The sequence below is a fragment of the Brassica napus genome, chromosome C2 (genome assembly GCF_020379485.1).
Source record: "Brassica napus cultivar Da-Ae chromosome C2, Da-Ae, whole genome shotgun sequence".
Taxonomy (NCBI): Eukaryota; Viridiplantae; Streptophyta; class Magnoliopsida; order Brassicales; family Brassicaceae; genus Brassica; species Brassica napus.
The window spans coordinates 8726974-8737132 of NC_063445.1; the positions used below are offsets into that span (position 1 = coordinate 8726974).

The 10159-nt window shown below is 29.7% G+C and overlaps 1 protein-coding gene, 2 non-coding genes and 1 pseudogene across 3 annotated transcripts; all 4 read right to left on the reverse strand.

Annotated features, from left to right (window-relative positions):
• Positions 1 to 1802: 1802 nt before the first annotated feature.
• LOC125581521 lies at positions 1803 to 4675 on the reverse strand (annotated as a pseudogene).
• On the reverse strand, positions 4250 to 4444 carry LOC125582787. The gene has a single exon (XR_007320239.1). It is a non-coding gene; the product is annotated as a U2 spliceosomal RNA (small nuclear RNA).
• Positions 4676 to 8105: 3430 nt separating the features above from the next.
• On the reverse strand, positions 8106 to 9520 carry LOC111203022 (inactive protein kinase SELMODRAFT_444075). Its single transcript, XM_022696400.2, has 6 exons — positions 9231 to 9520; positions 8995 to 9155; positions 8843 to 8919; positions 8600 to 8747; positions 8354 to 8503; positions 8106 to 8271 (listed from the first exon to the last, which is right to left on the reverse strand). The coding sequence occupies exons 1-6, from the start codon at positions 9316 to 9318 to the stop codon at positions 8227 to 8229; spliced, it is 669 nt and encodes a 222-aa protein (XP_022552121.2). The 5' UTR covers positions 9319 to 9520; the 3' UTR covers positions 8106 to 8226.
• A 102-nt stretch (positions 9521 to 9622) lies between these two features.
• LOC125582776 lies at positions 9623 to 9816 on the reverse strand. The gene has a single exon (XR_007320229.1). It is a non-coding gene; the product is annotated as a U2 spliceosomal RNA (small nuclear RNA).
• Between the last annotated feature and the right edge of the window lie 343 nt (positions 9817 to 10159).

The window sequence follows — 10159 nt, forward strand, 5'->3', positions numbered from 1 at the left end:
AACTCGTCAGGTAGATGACTGATCCTATCTGAGAATTTAACATCTTGGTGGATTCCTAATTTTGCAGCTTTCATTGCCCTCCCTCCTCCCCCCTCCCATTTGTTTTTTAGACCAAAAAAATATTAACTATGTCCTAATAGATTAATCTTACATGTTTTATGTTCCATTAAGCTAATTATTTTCAAAAAGGCAATAATGCCCTTAAATTTAATTCTAGATTCGAAATTACAATTAACAAAACAATTGTAAATATTAAAATATAATAAATAATTAAAGTAAAAGAAAACATTAAAAATCCTCAAATAAAAAAAAAAACTAAACCTACTGTCCCACGATTTTTTTTTTCTGAAAAATTGATTTTTCGAAACTGATTATTCTTATCTGTAGAATACAATAAATCTGTAGAACTCGGTTTCTATAGGTTTTTATATTTATAGTAATGTGTAGATTTGATTTCTACAAGTTTTAGATTTACAGTAAATCTGTATAACTCATTTTCTACAAGTTTTTAGATTTATATTAATATGTAGATTTCGATTTCTACATGTTTTAGAATTATAGTAATTTGTAGATTCCGATTTCTACAGATTTTAGAGCGATAGGTTAAGCGCGGAATGTGAATTTTAAATATTTTTAAGAGTGCTATTATTTACGTAGATCACGTATTCTAAACATAGTAGATTCAATAAAAAATAGGTTTTATTTTCTACTTTGTAGAATGTCAATTCTACTTTATGTAGTATATAATTTGAAGTTATGATTTAAACATTTTTAAATCTGGAAAAAATACCACTAAGTTCTTTTTTTAACACTGAATCATTCATTGTAATATAAATTCATGACTAAATTGGTTTTACATGAGTGCAGAAATACATACTGCAAAAAACACCAGTAAAAAACAGAAAACAACAACTATTAGAAGCTTAGCTATGTTGATACCAGTAGGTACCATTCAAAGATAAACTGCGACCAACTTCAATCCATCCGGATTCGAGGATAATTGTCGAGGTAAAATGCAGTTGAATTGATAATCATCATATGAACTTAGGTAAAATACCACTAAGTTCATATGGCTAGTTGATCAAAAAAAAAGTCCATATGGCTATTTCATCTGTAATTACTATTTTTTCAATTTTTTTTTACTTTGTAAAACTATTTATTTGATTTATTTGATTTATTTTCGAAAATATTAAAGGACATTAGAGGCAAAAATGGTACAAAATAGAAATTAGGCTAATGGGATATGTTACCATTTTTTACCTAAAAAACAATTTTTTCCAAGAAGAAAAAGGTGAAATTATTCTAGAGCCATGTTCAAAAACTCGGCCAACTCGGCCGTACTGATTTGTGGTAATCGGCAAAACAAATAGTTCCTCTCAAAAATCTGTTTTTTTTTTCATTTTTCACGTGAAATATCAATGGTTACTTACTAGATCTACCATACTTTGTTAATTTTAATGAAAAGAAAGCAAGAAAAACGATAAAGACCGTGAAGAAAGTCTTTGACGGCGAGATTTTAAGATTTGCAGACATTTTCTAGGGTAGAAGATAAGGGTAGTTGTGTTATTTACTTTTCATTAAGGATAAAAATAAAAAAAAAGCCATTGGCTTTTACAGATGGAGGTATTGAACCCAGGTCCCAGCTTGTGAACGGAACAGCTAGTACCACTGGACTAAACGACACTTACTGAAATTTTAACAATAATGATATATATATATATATCTACATAATTTATAAAATTACAAAAACTAATCCCCAATTAATCGTCGATTAATCTCCGATTTTTTAGTTACTCGCTAGGCCCAAGGTGCCCGCCCGACTCACGCCTAGCGAGATTTCGAACATGGGTCTAGAGATTGGAATGAGCAAGATCGTCAGTTAAAAAGGAGAAATAAAAACCCTACTTGGTGACGCAGATCATAAACCTTAATAAATTGCTTTTATTTTTTAATGTATCTATAATGTGGGCTCGAAAGCCTGGACTCTAAAAGTTATAATTTTACATAGTAAAATAATTGGGAAATAATGCGAAAAATAACCACAACGAATATTTAACTTGCCAATTACCACCTCACTGATCTTAAAATACACCCATTTTCGAAATAGTATTTCACCATATTTTTGAAATAGTATTTCACAATGTTCTAAAAATCGGTCTAAGCGCATATGCAGAAAATTGGCGCTTCCTAGGCGACAAACCAGTTATAGCCGAAACTATTTTCTTAAAATCTGATTTATGTAATTCAAAGCATGGCAAAGTGGATTATAATTGTTTTTGGCTTCCTACTCAGTCACAAGATACAGAGCAATGAAAAAAATAAGCTATCACAACTTCTGATATAATTTCACGTTCAAACTTAATTGGACAGTTTTCAACACTTTGGTAAGATTAGTTCTCAGCCCATTGTAAGCTCGCATGCTCTTAAACTTCTGGTTGCAATTTCCACTTCCTCAAACATCTGATGTTTGCGTACGAAGCTGACTGAGGAAGGATAGATAGTTGCACTCACTAACTGCTTCGCATTGTTCAAAATATAAACCGCCACTTCTTTCTCAACTTTTGTGGCCTTCATAGTCACTCCACTCAAAAGTTTTGAGATGTAACAACATACATTCAGGAACATGCCTTGGTTGCATCCAACGAACATTACGATCCACAAGAATCCAATGCTCCTCCGATCAATAAATTTCACTATTAAACTAGAGAAACCAAACATGATTTTTTTTTTGTCACAGAGAAACCAAACATGATTGATTTGAGAAATTGGGGGTTAGAGAATAATTAACGTACCAGGACAAGCTTGAGGGCTTGTAGTTTAGGAGAATGTTGGAGCACACTCACAAGCATATCCGTCCAGCTATCTATACATGAACGTAGCTAACAAAACTGTACCACGAGGATACTGAGCATGTACATAATAATATAAGCAAAGGAAACAATGTATTAAAAAAACAATTTATTAAAAACTAGGTAATGATATAAAAGCTAGTAAGAACAAGTTACCTCTCCATCTAAGCATACATAAAGACGCCTGACAAAGGTAAAAGACTCCAGGACGTTGGCGTGGTAGGACATAGATTGAAGATTGGCCTCGACGAGTTTGGGAAGATTACCGATTCGTTTAAGTTCACCAAAGTAGTCCACAATGTCCAACTGCTTCAAAGACTGGGAATGTATCACGAACAAATGATCATCAGGTGGGGACTCTCGCACCGTATTCCTAACGGATAAACTCTGTAAGGAAGGCAAGTTCACAGTGAAAGTCGCCACATTGTCTCTGTGACAAGTCTCTACAACTAAATCATCAAGGATGGGACAGTTTGAAACAATCCTAGAGAAAGATCCATCGTCTGAGTACTTGACAGATAGAAGGCGCAACTTCGTGAGGGATGGAAAGCTTAACCGACAAGGAACTTCCGAAAGAATCACCCTACGGAGTTGTAAAGTCTCAAGTGTCTCGCATCTAAACAACCTACTCGGCAAGTTAACAAGACAATGATCATAACAGAAACTTATTTTCAAGTCACGCACAAAGCGATCGACTGCGATTCTAACCCATAAACCAATCTCCCAAGGGCTACATTCTGTCGCGCTGTTGAGATGAACCCTTTCTAGGACAGCTGCTTTGTGTAATAGCAAAGTCCCTGACACAAACTGCGACAGGCTTCTGACATGGATTTCATTAATCTCTTCATTTTCCTCCTCTGAGAAATCCTCAAAGACAAGACCTGGCACCAGTGTCCAAAGAGACAGCCATCGTTTAGACAAAATGCTCGTAGCCACGGCACATTTGGTCGGGACAAAGGACAGTATCTTGATGAGTAAATCATCTGGCAATTGACTTAACCTATCCATAACAATGCTTTGCTTCTTTTTTTTTTTAATTTCACTTGCCAAATACTGCAACCAAAGACGAAAAGATAAAGCCTTCTCTACTTGAAACACGACAGGAAGGTTGTCGTGAAAACACAAAAGAGTATGGAGCAAATAGGTGGTCGAAGGAATATGAGATTAACCCTAATTCTTCGGGTGGTTAACGATACTGGATCATTGGATCCAACCTATCATCTTGTGGGTTTGTGAATATATTGAAAATATGTTGGACCTTATTTCACCACTAAAATCACATCGGCTCGTTATAGCTCACTTGAACTTAAATCACATGTGAAAATGGTTAAATCGATTAATAAAGGTACCTGAATATAAAATCTTATAAATAAAGGGACCAATATTTAAACTGAGACTTGGCGGGTTAAGCCAGCCCTTGCAATAGTGCAACGCATGGGCGACTCGTGAAAGCCCAGATAGCAAGTTATCTTAATAGACTTTCTCCCTTAAAAAATAGAGTTAATATCGTGTAACCCGATGGACCACATATCAGATATTAAACTGATAAGAACAAATACTACACTTGATCTTAGCCAAAAGGCCAAGAAAGGTATGATTTGCCAAATCTCCGTGCCTCTTCTTTTATACTACTCCTCATGCCTCACATGCTTGTTTCTTTAGCGATGTGGGACTTTTAGAGATTTAAGACAAAACGTAACACTCTATCTACGTTAGCGGGTTTGTAACCGACAGTAACGTTAAGCCTAAAAGCCAAATCTTTGCGAGATTTAATTAGTTTTACAGATCGAAATAAAAGAGAGAGCCAGTTTCGCAAATTTTCCATTCTAGTCTTCTTTTTTTTTCCATTCTAGTCTTCAGTTTTCCAATAAATTTTGCAGCAATCTTATCTTATTATATAAAGCTTGGTTACTCAAAATTGCTAATTAACATGACGATGACACATGTCAATTAAAAATTTAAGATGATGACATGTGTTAAAATCTATCATAATTAATAATATAAATATAATAAGATAATAACGCAAAAAAATTATTTAATAGTAATTTTCTTTTTTATTATATAAAGCTTGGTTCCTCAAAGTTGCTAATTAACATGACGATGATACATGTCAATTAAAAATTTAAGATGATGACATGTGTTAAAATCTATCATAATTAATAATATAAATATAATAAGATAATAACACAAAAGAATTATTTAATAGTAATTTTCCTTTTTAAATACTAAACAAAAATAATAATAGAAAAAAATTATTTGATGGTTTTTAGTTGACAATAATTTTCTTTTTCTAATTTTTTTTCCTTTTTACAATTCCGAAAAAAAAATATGTATAATAATTTACTTAATACTAATTTTTGTTTTGTAAAATCATTTTTTTAAATACTAAATAAAGATAACAGCAAAAGATAATTTGATAGTTTTTTTGTTGACAATAATTTCATTTTTCTAATTTTTTTCATTTTCACAATTCCTAAAAGAAAATATGTATAATAATTTACTTAATACTAATTTTCGTTTTCTAAAATAAAATAAAAATATAATTGTAAAAAGGAAAAAAAATTATAAAAATGAAATTATTTTGAACTAAAAACTATCAAATAATCTTTTGCTGTTATCTTTATTTAGTATCTTATTATATAAAATTTGGTTTTTCAAAGTTGTTAATTAACATGATCGTGACACATAGCAATTATATATTTAAGATTGTGACATGTGTTAATCTATATCATAATTAAAAATAGATATACTAAGATATTAACAAAAACGAATTTTATCAAAAATCTTATTATATATATTATTTAATTGTAATTTTCCTTTTTTTAAATCCTAATCAAAAGATAACTGGAAAATATTATTTGATTATAATTCTCCTTCTAATATTGTGACATGTGTTTAAATATATAAAAGATTAAAAATATATATAAGATACTAAGAACGAATTTTGAAAAAAACTACTTTTAAAAATTATTTAATAGTAAAAACGATTTTTTAAAAATAGTTAGTAGTAATGTTTTTAGAAATTTTCTTTTTTCAAAATCCTAAAAAATAGATTTGAAAACAATTTATTTAATATAATTTTTATTTTCTAAAATTTTAATGAAAATATAATTATAAAAGATTATATGAGCTTGGTTCTTCAAAATTGGTAATTAACATGATTGTGACACATGGTAGTTATATATTTAAAAATGTGATATATGTTAAACTATATCACAATCAAAAATATATATACTAAAATAATAAAAACGAGTTTTCTTAAAAATTAATTATAAATATTATTTAAGAGTCTTATTATTATTACTTTTATTATTATTATTGTTATTATTATTTTTCATTATAATGTTTGTTTTAAAAGATAGTAAAGATAGATAATTATAAAAGATTATTAATATGCAGAAAAACTAACTTTAAAATAATTAATATTACTTTTTCAAAAGCATAATTAAAAGAAAATTGTAAAAGTACTCTTGTTATTTTATTATAAGCAAATAACTTTCCTTTTTAATAGATAATTGTATGTTAAACAATTATGACAAAAAAAACTATAAATATTTCACATCTATATTTAGGTTTAAGCTTCCACATATTATTTTTACGAAAAGCAATAGTATTTACATGAAAAGTATTACTTATTATTATCCTTATTACATCTTATGATGCTAGCATAACTTTTAATTTTGTTGTTATTGTCGTACATGGGTATTTCTGTGCATATAATAAATATGTGTGTGTATGTATAAGACAAAATATATAAATAATTAAACAGAATTTTTCTATTAAAAATAAAATAGTTGTATAAAATTTTTAAAGAAATAAAATAATTAATTTCCTTTTTAAAAGTCTAAATAAAATAAAAACGTGAATTTAATCTTATTTTTCTTATAATTAACTAATTTTACTTTTTAATAATTTTGTGTTAAAAATTATAAACTAAAATTAACTTCAAATATTTCACGTGATATGATTGTGATAAGTGTCAATTAAAAAATTAGATTGTGAATGTGTTAGTAAACCTCCATTATGTGAAAATAACTTCTTCTTTTCCTAAAATCTTAAATAAAAGAGATTTCTAAAAGAAAATTCTTTTCTAATCTTAACCAATTAAGAATTTTTTTTTTAAATCGTGACTAGAGAGAATTGTAAAATTTTATTTAATAGTAATTTTTACTTCAAAGATTTAATGATAAACATGATACTAACAATTATTCAATTTACAAGAAAATTTGTAAAAATATTAATGATATTGAATTTTTTTTTTTTTTTGAAAATTGCAACTTTTAAATATAGTTAATATTAACTGAAAATAGTTATTTGATAGAATTGTTTTTTTAAATCCTAGACAAAATATAATAGTAAAAGATTATGTAATATTAATTTCCTTTTTTTAAAATCCTACAAAACTGTAAAAGAATATTAATATTTGTTTTCCTTTTTCATAAAAAAAATCCTAAACAAAAAAAAAATTGTATAATATTTTTTTAAGTCCTAACCAAAAAATAATTGTAAAACTTATTTGATATTATTTTTAAGAGAGTGTTTGATGATGAACATGATACTAAAATTATTTAATTAACAAAAGAAGTGTAAAATTAGTATTGATACGAATTGTAAAATAGCAATTTTAAAAATATTTATTAATAACTAAAAATAATTATTTGATAGCAATATAGTTTTTTATGAAATTCTAAATAAAAGATAATTGTAATAGGTTATATGACAGTAATTTACCTTTTCTAAAATTTTAAACAAAATTGTAAAAGAGTATTTAATATTTTTTTTTATTTTTTAATTGTAAAGAAAAAGAAGATTTATAAAATAGAATGTTTTATTTTTTAAAAAATCCTAGCAAAATAAAATTTTAAAGACTTATTTAATAAAACATTAAATTAATACATAAGAATATGTATAATGTTGTCATTGATTCGATTGGTGCATTTAACTTTCATTTTGTTTTTACTTTTCATTTCTTATTTCAGATTGTATTCAGTTTAAATGTTTATATATAGTATTTTCTCTAATCCTTAGTATAAAGTTTTAACAACTCATCTATGGACCATGATTTTTTTTTTTTTATTATAAAATACAAATATTAACTTGAATTTATGTGTGAAAATGTTTTAATTATAAAATAAATCTCAAACAACATATGCAAAAAACAATCATAATACTATAATAAAATGATTTATTATTTTATTGTTCTTATTAAATTAAAACATCAAACAAAAACCGGTTGCAACGCAACGGGCTCATATCTTGACTTGAATCTTTGTCTCATTAACAAACTTTTACATATAACAGAAACAATACTCATTAACAAGAAAGCTGTAAAAACTCTAAATAGTCTAGAAACTCCATGCCTTTCCCTGTGTAGCTTCTATATTGGACTCATGACAACGTCTCCTTCTAACATCCGCAACACCTTAGACAGAGAGACAAAGAAGATTAACATTCGAAAATTTTGATTAGTAAGTGTTTTTGAGGGATGAGATATGGCAGCAAACCTGAGACATTCGTGGCCTTGAGTTAGGGTCACGGCGAATGCAGAGGTAAGCACATAACGCCATACAGTAAACTTCTTGCTCAGAGTAACAATTCATTAAACGCGGATCAAGAAGCTCTTTAATGGCTTGCTTCTGCAACAGCGGTCTTGCCTGAAAACAAAACAAAACAAACATCAATATATCTTCCTTGTAAAGCATCAGAGCCTTTACAGACTGAAGCTTTGATGTTCATTTGGACTTTTTTACCCATTCGGTGAGACACTGTTGACCTTTAGGACGCTTAATGTCCATCGCTTTCCTTCCTGTGATAAGCTCAACTAACACAACCCCAAAAGAGTACACATCTGCTTTCTCTGTAATCTGTCCACTTTGTGTATATTCAGGTGCCAAGTACCTACAGAAAAAGAAACAGAACTTAAAGCTTCATTAACGTGTCCCACAAGTAAATCAAAAAGGTGATTATCTCAATGATTATGCCATAAACAGTACCCGAAAGTTCCAATTACTCTTGTCTCCACTCCTTTATCACCTTCTGGTTGCCATCTCGCTAGTCCAAAATCTCCAACCTATATATTTGTTATAAAGCTTCAAGCTTGGCACACACGCAAAAGAGCAGAAAAAGTTAAGATGATTATTATTACCAAAGGCTCAAAGTCATGAGTGAGGAGAATGTTATTAGGACGCATATCCCTATGAACAATGCAACCAACTCTACACTCTTCATGAAGGTATCTCAACCCACGAGCTGCTCCAACCGCAATCTTTTGCCGCGCTGACCATCCTAACGGCTCTTTCCCCAAACCTATAAAACTTTCCTTTATTAGAAACTTTTCAGAACAAGAAAAACAAGAATGTTGCTAGAAGTAGAAAGTTTTACCATAAAGATGAGAATGCAAAGAACCATTGCAGATATACTCATAAACCAGCAGTCTCTTCCCATCCTCCACACATAGTCCAATGAGCATTACAACATTCCGATGCTGTGCACAGCTCAAGACCTCAACTTCAGAGCAAAACTCTTTGTCACCTTGTGTGCTAGCAATCTTATACTGTTTCACAGCAATGATTTGACCACCTGGTAAAGTTCCTCTGTGAACCGAACCAAACCCGCCTTCAGCCAAGAAACTCCCTTTAGAGAAACCCTTTGTTGCTCGTTATAGCTCACTTGAACTAAATCACATGGATGTGAGAATGGTATAAATCGATTAATAAAGGGACCTGAATAAAAAATCTTATAAGTCAAGGGACCAAAAATTAAACTGAGAATTGGCGGGTTGAGCCAGCCCTTGCAATAGTGCAACGCATGGGCGACTCGTGAAAGACCAAATAGCAAGCTATCTTAATGGACCTTCTCCCTTAAAAATAGAGTTAATATCGTGTGACACGATGGGCCACATATCAGATATTAAACTGATAAGAACAGATACTACACTTGATCTTAGCCAAAAGGCCGAGAAAGGTATGATTTGTCTAGTTGCTGGCTTCATTATTTATACCACTTATCATGTCTTCCATGTCTATTCTGTTAGCGATGTGGGACTTTTAAACAGTTATGACAAAACAAAACTCTCTCTCTGTCTTAGTGTTAGTGAGTTAGCCAATACTAGCTGTTTGTCAAATCACAGACAGACAGTTTGATAATCTTTTTGGCTTCTCGGAAACAGGTTTTTTCCTGAGAGTAATTGGAAGAAAGAGGGAGTTTTCCATCGTCATATGTATCTAATACCTCCTGCAGCAACTATAGTTGATTAAATCTTCTCTATTTGTTTGTTAATAATATTTTAGTGTTGTTACAAAATCATTTAG

What these genes read in the sequence shown, in the direction of transcription:
- LOC111203022 (XM_022696400.2), bottom strand. Translation starts at nt 9,318, where the DNA reads ATGCTCATTGGACTATGTGTGGAGGATGGGAAGAGACTGCTGGTTTAT. An exon ending in AGAGTAATTGGAACTTTCGG is followed by an intron (nt 8,748 to 8,842) that starts GTACTGTTTATG and finishes CTTTTTCTGTAG; the next exon opens with GTACTTGGCACCTGAATATA. An exon ending in AACAGTGTCTCACCGAATGG is followed by an intron (nt 8,504 to 8,599) that starts GTAAAAAAGTCC and finishes TTTTGTTTTCAG; the next exon opens with GCAAGACCGCTGTTGCAGAA.